The sequence below is a fragment of the Daldinia vernicosa genome (assembly GCF_022497035.1).
Source record: "Daldinia vernicosa strain CBS 139.73 unplaced genomic scaffold F5Y00scaffold_79, whole genome shotgun sequence".
Classification (NCBI taxonomy): Eukaryota; Fungi; Ascomycota; class Sordariomycetes; order Xylariales; family Hypoxylaceae; genus Daldinia; species Daldinia vernicosa.
Window position 1 is genome coordinate 20,983 of NW_025953995.1, and position 14,292 is coordinate 35,274.

At 44.7% G+C, this 14,292-nt stretch overlaps 5 protein-coding genes across 5 annotated transcripts; 2 read left to right on the top strand and 3 right to left on the bottom strand.

Moving 5' to 3' along the window:
- Positions 1-846: 846 nt before the first annotated feature.
- F5Y00DRAFT_256136 (MFS general substrate transporter) lies at positions 847-4,900 on the bottom strand (the record flags this gene model as incomplete). The annotated part of the gene is made up of 6 exons (XM_048010368.1): positions 847-2,237; positions 2,292-2,358; positions 2,686-2,721; positions 2,820-2,869; positions 3,550-4,431; positions 4,603-4,900. 6 exons carry the CDS (start codon positions 4,898-4,900, stop codon positions 847-849), a joined length of 2,724 nt encoding a protein of 907 aa, XP_047860189.1.
- Positions 4,901-4,929: 29 nt separating this feature from the next.
- Positions 4,930-6,873, top strand: F5Y00DRAFT_256138 (HAD-like protein; the record flags this gene model as incomplete). Its single annotated transcript, XM_048010369.1, has 3 exons — positions 4,930-4,945; positions 6,164-6,438; positions 6,601-6,873. The coding sequence occupies 3 exons, from the start codon at positions 4,930-4,932 to the stop codon at positions 6,871-6,873; spliced, it is 564 nt and encodes a 187-aa protein (XP_047860190.1).
- Positions 6,874-8,186: 1,313 nt separating this feature from the next.
- On the top strand, positions 8,187-9,439 carry F5Y00DRAFT_249095 (uncharacterized protein). Its single transcript, XM_048009543.1, has one exon. It carries the CDS (start codon positions 8,306-8,308, stop codon positions 9,347-9,349), a length of 1,044 nt encoding a protein of 347 aa, XP_047860191.1. The 5' UTR covers positions 8,187-8,305; the 3' UTR covers positions 9,350-9,439.
- Positions 9,440-11,343, bottom strand: F5Y00DRAFT_249097 (uncharacterized protein). The gene is made up of 4 exons (XM_048009544.1): positions 10,811-11,343; positions 10,618-10,713; positions 10,052-10,554; positions 9,440-9,992 (listed from the first exon to the last, which is right to left on the bottom strand). The coding sequence occupies exons 1-4, from the start codon at positions 10,904-10,906 to the stop codon at positions 9,527-9,529; spliced, it is 1,161 nt and encodes a 386-aa protein (XP_047860192.1). The 5' UTR covers positions 10,907-11,343; the 3' UTR covers positions 9,440-9,526.
- A 1,079-nt stretch (positions 11,344-12,422) lies between these two features.
- Positions 12,423-14,090, bottom strand: F5Y00DRAFT_202615 (carbohydrate esterase family 5 protein). The gene is made up of 3 exons (XM_048005378.1): positions 13,382-14,090; positions 13,003-13,317; positions 12,423-12,860 (listed from the first exon to the last, which is right to left on the bottom strand). The coding sequence occupies exons 1-3, from the start codon at positions 13,619-13,621 to the stop codon at positions 12,702-12,704; spliced, it is 714 nt and encodes a 237-aa protein (XP_047860193.1). The 5' UTR covers positions 13,622-14,090; the 3' UTR covers positions 12,423-12,701.
- Between the last annotated feature and the right edge of the window lie 202 nt (positions 14,091-14,292).

Below are 14,292 nucleotides of genomic sequence, written 5' to 3' on the forward strand. Positions count from 1 at the left end.
ATAGGCACCTTCAACATGTGCTGGATTACGCAAGTGGGTAGAATACTCGCATATAGTTGAGGATATGAAAGGCCAAGCGGGAAATGAACGAAAGAAGATAGGGGAAAGAAAGCGACAGTGGATGAATGAGAGAGACAACATATTGTACACACGAGACATTACATTAATACGAAGACGCTGAGGAATTATGAACTACGAGGGTGTCGGACGTTGATCCAATAAAGATCATGGTATATACCATTATCACCAACGACGTCTAGCTAGCAATACTTAATATTGTACTGTCACGTTCTCGAGCTATGATAGAAACCCTGTCTCACAAACAGACATGTCACTAAATACAACCACATGGCCGATTTCATAACCCCGAGTCGCGCAATATTGGCATGTAAGAGGTAAAATTCCTCTTTATTCCGAATAGTCAGAGTTGAGGTTTTTTTTTTCTTATGCAGTTTGCGTCCCAATCGATCCTCGTCGTTTAATACAATTATGGGAGGTCGAAGTATTTACAATACGCAAGCACAGCGACTCGGACTCATGAAAAGATAGCTATCATCTCCATGAACAAAGCAATGCTTAATTTGAATGAAATGTGTATTTGGCGTACTTGTAATATGAATATAGCTAGAATGTTTACCAAACAGAATCGATACTTCTGGCCTAAATTACATCTATTATGTGCTTGCCGGCGGCAGCCTGTTTTAGCCCTCACTTTCTTACAATATACGATGCGATAGAGGAAAAAAACCAAAAAACCAAAAAACCGCGCTAGGGCATTCATAATAATGCAATATGGGGTACACCAATACCCTTTCGATTCCTTCCATAATGTCTCGTTTCTAAAGTTCACCTACTACAGCCTGCCTCCTTTTTCTTTTGTCTCCATGAAGCAGCGAATTTCCACTGGATGGCCACGCCCAATAACGCAATAGCTTGAACGATAGCACATATCGTAAACGCCAAGCCGACACCGATGCCGTTTACCATGGGCATTACAAAACTTGTGCCGCCGGCCGCGAATAAGCACCTGGCGAGGTTCAAACTTGCGCTGGCCGCGGCGCTGCGGTCAGAGAAGATGTCGACGAGGTAAGTCATGACTACAGACTGCGTAGATACGGCAGTCCAGCCGGTGATGAACGTGGAAACGATGGGGACGGTAATGTGGACGCGATCGGGATACTGAATGGTCCAACCAAAGAGAACGATGGACAGACACTGAGCTAGGGAGAAGACGGGTATGAGCCGGAGGCGCGCCTTTTCAAGAGGGAAGTGATCTTCCATATATGCCGTGGATCGTATTTGTCCATTGCCTGTTTCGGAATCGGTTTGTGTGAATTGAGCTTCGTATTGAGCCTTGACTCGACGATAATCGGTGTCCAGAACCTTGCCTGTGACAAGCGTTCCGATCATAGACCCCACCCCATTTGCGATAAATGTTAGGCCGATCTGAGTCTCGCTAAGGCCGTAGCGATCTTGGAAGAGAGATGACATAGCGGTGATGCTCATCTGCCAAACAGCGTAGTAGATGGCAAGAAATATGATAATGGGTGCTGCGTGTTTACTAACGAGAATGCGTAAAGGCCCAATGACATCGATATGCTTTCTTGCTGCAGGCTCTGCCGAAGCTGCTTCAGGATTCCATCTTACTTTGGTGAGTTTCTGGTAAATTCGTAAGGGATATGCAGCAACTGGGTTCGACAGCTTCCTGCCACCGTTTGCAACAATCGACCTTAGTGTTTCAGGGAGAAGAACGATTAGCAGTATTAGGAAGACGCCACCGTAAATTGCCAGAAACACGAAGATTGATCTCCATCCTAACGATCCTGCCAGAGCGCCTCCAATGACTGGACCGACAGCAACGGGAACGAGCAAACCCGCCTGGAAAATTCCCATGAAGCCACCGCGTTCAGCGCGAGTGGTAATGTCGCCAATCACACCGGACCCGATTGCAATAGTGCTTGCGCTACCGGTGCTTTGCAAACATCTTAGCACTATAAGAGTCGCGTAGTTTGTCGTCTCTGCTAAGCCGACACATGCGCCTACAAACACCAGAAAAGTAAAGACGTAAGCAACTCTGCGCCCCTTGACGTCTGAGATAGGGCCCCAGAGGCTTGGCGCTAAACCTTGGAAAATTAGATACGACGTCACTGTAAGGTTGACAAGTTCTATTGAAATATTCAGGTCATGGGCAATGGTAGGAAGTGCGGGAAAATAAATATTCGACGCAAATCCGGAAACTGGTTTGTATGAGCTGGCCAAGATCACAATGGTGTTATTGATCGTTCACTTACAGGTTGCGGCGGTCGAAACAACCAGTATGATTAGAGCCTTCTGCCGCTTATCGAAGATGCTGTATGGCTCCCCCGGGGGTAGTAATACCGGTGGCGTATTTAGTGGCACTTCCTGCCGTCTTTCAGATACCATGATTTATTGCCGTCCTTATTATTCGGAGTTTTTTAATTGTAGTGGCGGGATGTGTCAGTGAGTACGAGTTGGAATGTCTTTCATATATCCAATTCAGAGCGGAGTTGAGCACCGGCAAGTGTACGGAGTTGAGAGTTCAGGGCCGGATTAACAACCAATCATAGCTCGCTCCATCCGAAACTCCACCGGTCTCCGGATTTGAGCTATGCAGCCCCTGGATCCGAAGCGGATAATATGGTCGACAATTGATATAGGATATACTGATTTTGCCGTTATTCCGTCGACTATCCCTGGGATCTACGGCCGTCTTTAACAATGGCGCCTGACCAATATTTTCCTCAGGGCGGTTTGAACTTCGGCAAGAATTACGCCGTACTCAATCTTGACTTGATGACGGTTCTCATAGATGCCGTCAAGAACACCACCGAAGGACGAGCATTCATTTCTAACTGTGTGCGTTGGAATGAAGCGGTTCACAAAAAGGACCTGCGACCCCCGATCATCTTTACGACTCTTTTCTTCAATCCAGGAGAGCCCGAGCTAGCACAAGCCGCTCCATTCGGGAAGCTCATTCGAGACTTCGGTTCCTTCGTCGCTGGATCTTCAGCAGTGCAGATAGCGTCCAATTTCGAGATCGATAGCAAAGACATCGTACTTCAGAAAACAAGGTGGTATGCCGGCTCAGGAAATAGCCTAGAGCAGATTTTGAAGGCACGAAACATCGAAACCATCATCATAGTATTTGACTAGGCCTTCCTCTTTTTTTTCTCGGGCGGGTAGGGCTAACATGAACATCTATAGTCTGGTCTAAGCCTGTCCGGGGTCGTAATGAGCACGGTTTATCGATTGTTTGACCTAGATTATAGTATCTATGTTATCTCGGACAATGTATTAGAACTGCCGCCGGACCAGCATCAGGAATACTCTCAGATCGTGCTGGGGAACCTCTTGCCGAAAATGAACTTGCGGGTAATTTCTATCGATGAGGCTTTGAAGCGGTTGGAACAATCTTAGTTGGGCTCCCTTCTTGCATTCTTATTATCATTATCGACCGAAACCATGATACTCGAGATAGGATATATGCAGATTGCTTTGGTGTGATTAGGTAGTAATAGTAAAGTCAACCGCCGTGTGTGCAACTAGTTACCGCATAGAGCATCGTGCCAAATTCATCGACATTTTCTAGCCATCGGTCTACTCTGTTGCGTCTCTCGAGAAGACCGGGCTCGTCTAGCCCTACAGGAATTGGCCAGAGTTCGTCGATACGAAAGATTTCTGGCCAATCTGCTAAGTATATGTTATATGCCGTTTCCCAGTCGCGTCGAACCTGTGCCCTCCATAAAGATTTGTCTGCTGAGGCGGGTAGTCCTTGTAGTTCGGTGCCGAGAAAGGTCTGAAGACCGTCTTGAGTAGAAAGAACACTGTCGAAAAGGTACATCGTGAAAAGTGCCCGCCGCTTTGACTCGGCTACAATCCAAGCTTCCCATCGCGGTCGAGCACGCTGCTGTTCGGCTATGCACATAAGCCCGTTCCGGCTACTCGAACACGCAAGCTCTTGGAGATTTATAATCGCCTGTCGAAGGAAGGGGCCTGAAACTTGACTAAGCTTGAAGAACAAGACCATGGAGTAGATTAGATATGCCTGGAAAGCCGCCAATAGAGTGAAATCGTCGTATGTACCCTGCTGCTCATAAAGGTTATTCATCTCCCTTTGTAATACATCGGCGGCAACACTCTCACTTCCTGGCAACGGATTCTCGCAGATGCGAACCAAACTCAAGCAGGTAGAAAGCGGCGGCCTCGTCGATGCGACCGAAATTTGAGAGGGGTGTATAAATGGGGGTACACCGCGGCCACGTACGGCAACGGTTGCATAAGACTTAAGAAGCCTATAGATGAAAGCCGTAATGGTAGCAGGATATTCCTTAACTTTTTGGCCAGGAATGGGAATATAGGTGTTTAGCCAACGATTGCTAATACCATCCACATCAATAGGGCTGAATAGTTCTAGGCTTGAAAAGTCGAGTACGTCGGAACTCCCAGACGCACAGCCGGTGGTGTTTAATATCGACTCATCCTGGGTATGGCTTGTAATGAATGTGGCCGAGGAAGTGTTAGTTGGGCTCATACTGCCAGAGGCCTGTGTCAGCCCAACAGCCAGACGCTGAGAAGTTGGACTCTGATAGTTTAGGCTTTGAGAGTCCGGTCTAGTTGATATCTCAGGCCTGGGGCTTGTTGCGGATAAAATGCTGGGGTCGGAAATGGAGTTGTATAGGCCGGTTCCAGTGCTGTCGCCTGTATTGTCGCCTGCGTCCCGCGAGGAGGCTCTAGAAAGTAAAGTCTGAGGATAAGAGCAGGATAGATCTCGTAAGGCGCATCTAGTACAACATCCCGCCTTCCGATCACATTTTGCCTTTGCAGTAGAGCATGGCTGACAAGCCTTTTGTCGGGAAGTCGAGTATCTCGTTGCTTTCATAACGAAACGTGAATTATTCGCATGGCGAGATGTCCCCGTTGCACGGTGATAGGGCAATGGAGAACGGCCAATTGGTTAATTCGGATTTGCTAGCTCAATGGGCGTAATGTAATATCACATATTACAGCTTATGCGAATGGCAAATGTGTTGGTGATGGATGTATTGAAGATGGATGCATGCAATATGTAAAATGAAAGGTATGTTACAGTGGGGTGAAATAAAAAACGTCCAATTGCCATTTTTACACCAAAACTCACCAACTTCGAATAGCTATAACTTAATATAATTATATGTAACCAAGACTTCGAATTAGGTAAGTTATTAAATCATTATAAAAGAAATAATTGTACCGATTTAAAACTTTTTTAAAAATTTTATACGTGCGAAAGACTGGTGTTGAAGTTGTGATAATATAAAGATTACCACTTTTATATGGGAAAAGGTAATATTTTCGACTTTTAAAAGGTTTATTTTTATAAATATACCTATAACTTACCCAATTTAATTTCTATAATTATAAAATTCATATATTTATAAACCTCATGCAATTCTCTATATAAAAACGATTTTTAATATTTTAATTACATATAAATCTGTTGAAAGAAAGAGTATGGAACATAAAAGGGTAATTTTAAACCTTTTTATTGTATTATTAAATATTAACCTTATTTCAACAGTTAAAAGTTTGAAAAAATATTCAAGCTATTCGAAATTGAATAAACTAAATTTTACAATTTTTACTTTATTTTTAAACGCTGATTTAACTGAGTTATGATATATTAAAGTTGATGTAATAAAGTGTTAAAACTATCTTTGATGTTTTTAAATTCTCCCCACTGTAGGTACCTAGGTACCTCTTACTTGGATCTTTAGGGGTATGCTTATGCAGGATGATAAGTACTGTGTAACTTGTAACCACGCGCTAGCTAGGTACCTTAGGTTAGGTACAATAGGTACCTACCTAATAAAAAATTGAAGATTTCCAAAGGCGCGCCCTTCTTGTCATCTACGTCACTCTTTTTAATATCTCCAAAACCAATTAATGAAATGCCTCCTTTCCGATTATTGTATCAGAAACGAATAAGTGCCTATCTACCCGGGTGCTTAAGGTAGGCAATATATTATAACATGCAGTACCTACCTCCTAGATATATAAATAAAAGAGAGGTACTCTAAGTAAAAGATAGACTAAACTTAGGAGGTACTTAACATTTCATCTAAATTGCGATAATATCAACTAAAAACGATGGCAAATCTAAAAGACTACCGACTTCTCTCCTTCGACGTCTATGGAACTTTGATAGACTATGAAACCGGTATACTATCAGCTCTAGAGCCTTTCTTCGCTTCCAATAATCGCACAGATATTCCCCGTCTTAAGGTGCTAGAGGCATACCATGAGTGCGAAGTCAAGCAGCAACAGGAAACCCCTGATATGCCGTATTCTCAGCTCCTCTCTGCTATACACCACCAACTCGCCACTAAGCTAGGCTTAGCACCACCAACAGCCGAAGAGTCACGAGCTTTCAGCAATTCGGTAGCTAACTGACCAGCTTTTCCGGATACTGTCGATGCCCTCCGTCGACTATCGAAACATTACAAACTGGTAGTCCTCTCCAATATCGACCGTGTCTCCTTTGGTCTAACCAATTCTGGCTCATTACATGGATTCCCCTTTGATCTCATCATCACGGCTCAGGACATCGGCTCGTATAAGCCAAATCCTCAGAATTTTGAGTATATGCTCAAAGAAGTCAAGGAAAAGTTCGGGGTCAACAAGGACCAGGTCATACAGACAGCACAGAGCCAATTCCATGATCATCACCCTGCACGAGTCATGGGAATAAAATCGGCTTGGATTGTGAGACCGGGTGTCATCATGGGTAATAGGGAGAAGGAAATCTATGACTGGAAGTTCAACACATTAGGAGATATGGCTGATGCACTTGAAGCCGAGTTGGGTGCATCATAATCGAGTATAGCTGCTGCTTGACTTCATGAATTATATATAAGCTGGCTACGAAACTTTTAGCAGTATATATGGTTTGCATTCAGGTATTATGTTGACGCGATAATCGAATATTCCTTCCTGCCCGTGCGAGTACATAGTCTCCCTAGCAGAATCCCTATGCTTTCATAACCTTCTCAAACACCTTCACTCTGCTTGTCCAGCTCCTACATCTCTTCCCAAACATATACATCGGGATTGCACATAGACAGATGAAAACATGTATCCCGCCAATTATACAAAATACCTCCTTTGGCCCCTGACTACTTACGGCGAGTCTAAATATACAGATGTTTCTAGGAACTACCACTGCGACGCTAGCTTTACAAGCGTCAGACATGCAAATATTAACAGCCCTATGGGAAGTTATACCTCTAGCATCCCCGAAGAAACCATAATTGATACGGGCCATGTCGGTATTCGCTCAGAAAGAAAGGCAGGGATTGCGAACTTCCAACAGCACTAATTTAAATGCCACTATTACAACAAGTACATAGGAAAGACACAGGGCAGCTTGAATCAGCATGTAAAATATAACCATATCGGCAACCGCTGCATGTGGAAGAGCTGTGGCTTCTGAGGTACCGAGTTTGAAGTACGTGAGCATCTACGCTCGCACCATGCCATGAAGCTTCTTGTGCTTGATATTATGAGCAAAGCCGCAGGATTGTCTAGGTATAAATTCAACTAGAAATTCGAAGATGGAAAACTGTATAATAAGAGATTTACGGGCTTTGACAGTGTCATCAGAGAGTTCTACCGCCGTAACCGCCAGCTCTTTCTCAATGCTCAGGACCCAACTGAACAAGATACAAGCATTGACTGGTTTTAGGAGCGCAACGTGAAGATTGCATTAACATACCTGGAAAGGAGTTATGAGGAGATGATACTATTCATACTCCGGTGGTTCATAGGATGCGGCCTTACTCTACTTCATGCCTTTCTTTTGTATTTGATGAAGCAGCCCCTGAATAGCATCAAGAGCCCGTAGCGTTAGGTTTTGATAATTTACAAGTGTTTCCATATATGTAGAACTAATTTTAAAAATAGCAGTTCACTCTTAAGTCTATTCGAATGCTTCTCAGTAGGTAGTGACACCTCGAAATGATTTATTATGAGGTAATATTATGCTTTGAGATAGAATAGGGGTAATACAGCCTCAGCTGTTACCAGCTGACGACCACCTGCTACTAGTTCAGGTCAGTCAGATTTCCAACGTACTTTTTTTTCCCTTTCCTTCGTACGAAACCCTGAATTGTTTAATAACTTTCCCCATGGCCATAGTTAAAAATCCGACACCAACGGCTAAAATTCAGTAGCGCATACTCAGGAAACTACTGTATCTCTATGTGGCCTATAGAGATGTTTTGATCTTACGTTTATTTGACCCAACGCAATGTCCCCAACAACTGTGTCGGGCCAGCTAATCTCTAGCTTATTAACAGTAATCATTACTACATCACCGACACCTTCTGCACCATCTACGGAACTCATATCGGCCATCTTATCATCTTTTCGCAACCATTGCGCAACATTGCTATCCTGCCGAGTGATAGTTGTTTTTGATACTTACGATCGTATTGCATCTCATGCAAGGTTGAAGAAAGGACAAGTTACTCCAGAAGGGGCCAAAACCTTTGATATATATAAGCAAAAAGTCAGGGAGCTGATTCTAGAGGAATTCGTTCACGATGATAAGGAACGAAAACTCGACTACGGCCAAGGTAAGGCTGAATTTGGTTATAGCGGCGTCGAGGCAAACTTCGTCCCTTTTTCAATAGCTCAGACAGCCGATAAACGAGTTACGTGTATAGAGCCCTCGAAACGCTTGGGGTTTGGGTTGGCTATACGATCCGCTTTGAGGCTGACCGAGACCCCCTTTATCTGGGTGCAACAACATGACTGGCCACTCGTCTCGGATGTTCCGTTAGAGTCACTACTCAATGTCATGTGGGCGACTGAAGATGATGAGAGTGCACCAGTCAAGTACATTTGTTTTCCATCCGTACGCCTTCTTTCCTATGCGGACTCGGCTCACGTCGCAAGATTTCCTGAGTTAAAGGGGCTTACTTCGTCTCTCAAGCGTGACTTCATAACGGAATCCGGAGTAAGCGTCCCTTTAACTCCGATGTTCTTCTGGCACGACAAGCCACATCTAGTATCTACTCAGCACTACCTATCTCGCATCTTCCCAACAAGGCTTTCCATCCCCCGAGGCGCATTCATCGAGGATACTGTCGGCCAGCGGGCGAGAAACCAGATGAAGCAAGGTGATTGGAGTAAGTGGGCTACTTGGCTTTACTACCCCGAGGACGGGAAAAGATTGTGTTTGAGACACCTTCAGGGACGCACATGGGAAGGCTCAGAAAAGGAGTCGGAAAAGAAAGCACTGTGGAGGGATCGGAACGCAAAGCAAAGCACGAATCCAGTTGATCAATAGACGATTCTACGCTTACGATATTTCAACGGCTCTACTCGTCCTTAAAATGGGTTGTTCCTGTACACAGTTGGTCAACTCTTGGACGGATATTCCCACAGAAAGAGAAGGGTAACCCTGCAAAAAGAATTAAAGAGACGCATAGCCAATGATTTTATTAAAGATGTAATCAACCATATCTCATAACTTCATCCATTTTCTCGAACCATGCTTCGCCACATCGCTCCTCGCACTCGCATGTACGCGCTCAATCGATGGTCGGAAAGGGTCCACCTGGCTTAAAACATACGAATCTTGATAGTACGTCTCCTTATTCCTCGATCCTCTCGCACTACCAGTCCCCAAGTCCGTCTCACTGCCCGCTCTGCTATGCGTGGTCCCATGCGTTAAACGATCTTCGTCATCTTCCATGTACCGCGTCTCCCTCGTGATATCTACTTCTTGTGTCACGAAGATCTTGCCCCAGTCCAAGTTCCTAAGCACAGGCCAGAAAATAGGGACACTTGCACAGATGCTCGCGGCGTCAACTTCCAAGACGGCCAGGACGATGCTAATGGGACCATACCACGTTGGATCTCTTGTCGGTATTGTCGCTACTCTATGCTCAACAAGAGTTACCAGCCGCCAAATCGCAAAGACAAGCACGCTGAAAATACGAGTAAGTGGTTCTGTTTTTAGAATGGGTGCATGAAACGAAAGACTTACAATATGCCCATAGAAAGCAACGCGGCTAACCGCACACGCGCATTTGCCGTCGAACCCTCTTTAAGAAGCAACTGTAAGGGTATTATAAGAACTATAATATCGAGAACCATATTGACAGCAGCGTGGCTCTCAAATGTAGCAGCAAATGATCTGGGGTATTGTGAGCCGTATCCATAACAAGTTGGACCACCTCCGGCCCAAAAGTCGTGGACGGGCACGCATGGAACCCAAGCTAAAAAGGAATATGAAAATCCCCAGAGCGCCGTAAAAACGACCAGCGCAATAAGAAACCGGCGAATGAAAACTGATTGATCGAAAACGCGTAGGTACTGTAGTAGAAGAGCTTCTTTGATCAATGTCGTTGAAGTTACGTATGCCGCGTTTGCGACGTAAAAGGTTTGTAAGAAACCCTTAGACTGCCATGGCTCAAGTTGTAAAAAGTGCTTGCCTAGCCCGCATGGAACTGCGAAGCATACTGCTATTGATCCAGCAGTGATCGTGAGCTTCCCGAGCGGGATATTGTTAACTAATGCCCATTTACCAGACGTGCGATGAGCGGTGCTTACTAGGTAAAGTCCTACGCATAAGTCATCCCAGCCCGGGGCGTGGACAATCTTGAATCGTACGTATAATCGAAGGGAAACACATATCCACGACAGTATCTAGAGTTTTAAATGTGAGAACTAGCTCTACTTACTTAAGATTATCCGGTGGATAGCCGAATCGGCAAACGCGATGTCTGTATAATAGATGACATACCATACATGATATGACGATTCCCCAGATCGTCTCTGGCTTGTTGGATATCGGTTCCGGCTCATCGAAATTGTCAGTCGAGTAGCGGAATTCCGACATGATCTACTCTACGACAATGGGCAATGAGCGCGCTAGGAAGGCGAACGGCCGTGAAATCTCGGTGGACCGGGGCCTCACATCGAGCATCGGAGGTGACTTAAGCGAAAGGGCAGCATCGAATCAAAAACAGGTAGTAAATTTGCTATTCATAGAACAAGAAGGAAAAGAAAATAGAGTATGGGTCGCCGATGAAAAGGAGAGACAAGTAAGATAAATGAAATCCTAGGATACCACTTGATGAAAGGCAAAGTAAGACGGACGGCGGGAATTAGAGTTGATGAGGAGGGATGGTAGGTAATGAATGTTTGGTCCTGCTTTTACGAGGTGCATATTGTACATCCCTTGTATAAGAAGTGTCAGGATGTGACAGGCGTTGGTTCCACTGGCTCACTTAAATCCTTCGAAAGTGATTGTACCAAATTGGGAAGATTCTCAGGTCCTTCACCACGTCAGACGTGCTTATTTTATACCTAAAGTTACGCCGAAAGACGACAAAAAACTTGACTATTACTACCTACGTTAGGTACCTCTTATGTAGACAACCCCTGACTTACTCAATCACATATTATACGCGCCAATCTATATATTTACTTTATGTCCGGATCTGAATGGGAGGGATACATGTGTAAGTTGGTTTGTAAGTTGGTTGAATCACCCTTACTTGCTAACCTAGTCTCGAAGCTTGTGTCCCGACGGCCTGCTTAAGCGGCCCAGTTGACTGTAATCGGTATTGATGCCTGCGCGTTGACGACCTAGGGTTACATCGGTTTGCCTTCTCGAACATGGAAAGACAGGGCTGTTGGGTGGGCAAGGTGGGTACATGGTAAAGCAAAACGCGGCCTGTCCCCTATTATAAGCTCAATTTTAGGATGATATATCTTGCATAAGATACGTACCTTTTTACGTAGAAAACAGGGAATATTCTTTTCGAGGAACACCATCCGGTGCCGGTCAGATCCCACGGCAGTGGTAAATAAGGTAGCTAATATGTACAATACATAGTGTACGTGCTTAGGACGCTAATGATTGATCTAGGTATGTACTCCTGAGATTAGACACTATATCTTGCTATTCGGAAGCGGCTGAGGATCCCGCTTGTTTTGTAGGATCCGTTCATACATATGTATATGTATTCGCATCATGGTCTAACCATCGTTTCGTATCCAATGCTCCATAGTGTACGGAATAATCCGCGATTCACTCCACCCCCACTAAACTTTATTCAAGAATATAAATACCAGGTAGTCATGTAATTACATACGTAGAACTTCATATTGGTGGGGGGATCAGGTATCTGTAAAGGAAGATAGTAATAAGCGCCGCTTCAAGAGACCGTCAAGCATCAGGTAGCGTATAAGTTATGACTACACCAAATAACTTATTCCACGTCTTAATGTAGTTTAACGGCTCATTTAATAAGCAACTTCTAGTGAGCGTCCAATAAAACCTATCATCGTATATGAGCGATTATAAAAGCTGATCTACGTTTATCTCCCCAACTAGCAATTGCTCACTCGCGGCTCTATAACGTATATTGTAATAGCTGAAGACTTATATTCATAAATCACGACTGTAATCTACCACGAGAGTCCGATATGTGGGGGTATGAATCTCTATTATGCATGATGTAGGCTTACTACACATACCTTCCTTGCGGCCACACTTCAACCCTCTCTGATCGTACCCATTTCAATACGCACTGGAGGACGTGTCCACACAGGCGGGTTTAAGGCTCATCTGTATTCGATCATCATACAAATTAAAATTTAACGAATATAAAATAGAGTCGACATCGCTAAACCTTGCTAACAATGAAATCCACTGCATCAGGGGCAAGATCGTGGTACTCATGGTGGGCGTCGGTTACAATTAATGTACCTTCACAAACCTCATCACCGTCGTGACATAGGATGAGGGTCTTGCTCGCGTCGAAATTTGGGATTTTCCCTCCATCCTGTAGTAGCAACGGTTAAAATCTGTATGCTCTAGGTTGACTGATGGGTCTGGGTAGATTATGGGAAACCTGATTTCCTTCTTTCATTTTCCGAAGAAGTACTACTTCCTGACACAATGTAAGAGACTCGAGAATTACGTACCTGCGCTTTTTGGGTGTCGCCGTAAGTCACCGCTGCGAAGATTTGATTCTTAACGGACGTTGATGCAGATTCGATCGATCGGTGAACAAGTGCAGCCCCCTGGCTATAACCTGAGACTACTAGTTTCGACGACGGACATTGTGTTGCCGCTTGCGTTATCAACGCTCGCATATTGTCAGCATCTTCGGGGTCGCAACCACCTGATCTCAGATTGTCGATTAACAGCGCCGGGTAGTCGACCCCCTGAGCTGCTACAGCATCTGTACCCAATGCAGCTTTGAGTTGATCTACAGTTTGCGGACCTGGGTCGTCTCCCTATTAAGATGTGCCGAATGGTTAACCAATATGCCCAGTAGATAAACTGGGAAAAGTGACTTACAATATTACCATCCTGGGTGCTGCCACGAGCATAGATGAATATAACATCCCGGCATCCGCTCTCAAGAAACTCATTCTCCGTAGTTCCGGCTGCTTGCCGTTTTTGTGTGCTCGCTTTTATAGCTGCAGATCGACGGCCCTTAAGCTTTTGAATGGTGCTTTCGGAATAATCTAATACTAAGGTACTAGCAACCGAAGAAGTCACCAACGTGGCAAAGAGAAGAGAAAGTGAAACCCTCATAGTTAAAACCTAGGGCTAGGACTTAACTATAATCTAGCTTATTCGGTATTTATAAGAGAAAAGCTTCTGGGGCACTTTCGCTAGAGGAGGATTGCTAGAAAGACACTTCCACGGAGGTAATTGTAATCAGGTGGGAACTTCGTGTCTTATATACACCCCGAACGCCCGCAGAAGCCTCACCAAGCACCTATATATCAATGTGAACTTGCTCGAATAGCATTTAGTGACCTTCCTAGAAAGATGTATTGCTCCGGAGAGACACCTTGGAGCAGGTTGCTAAAACGCTTAGTTGATGGACACGTGCGTTGTAGGGACAATAATAAGGCTTTTGGTACGAAAATTCGACTTTTCTTAACATAGAAGGTAGCAATGAAAACTATCACCGTGAGTGAGCTTACGCTGGGGTAAGGTGTATTTAAAGAGGGCGGAGCTGGGATGAATATGCGGGGATAATTTAGCTTGCCGAGATACCCTCACGTATATCCCGCATCGTGCAGCTCGTTAACGATGCCCAACGCCGGCGGCATATGCCGTTCAATTACTAGCGTAGGTAGCTAGTAAATCAAGCAAATACTGGGTTATATAACAACTATATGTCCCATCCGGAAGATCGTTGAAAAGACGATAGCCCCGCCTTCGGAGGATCACCCTGATAGAACAACGGCGCCGGA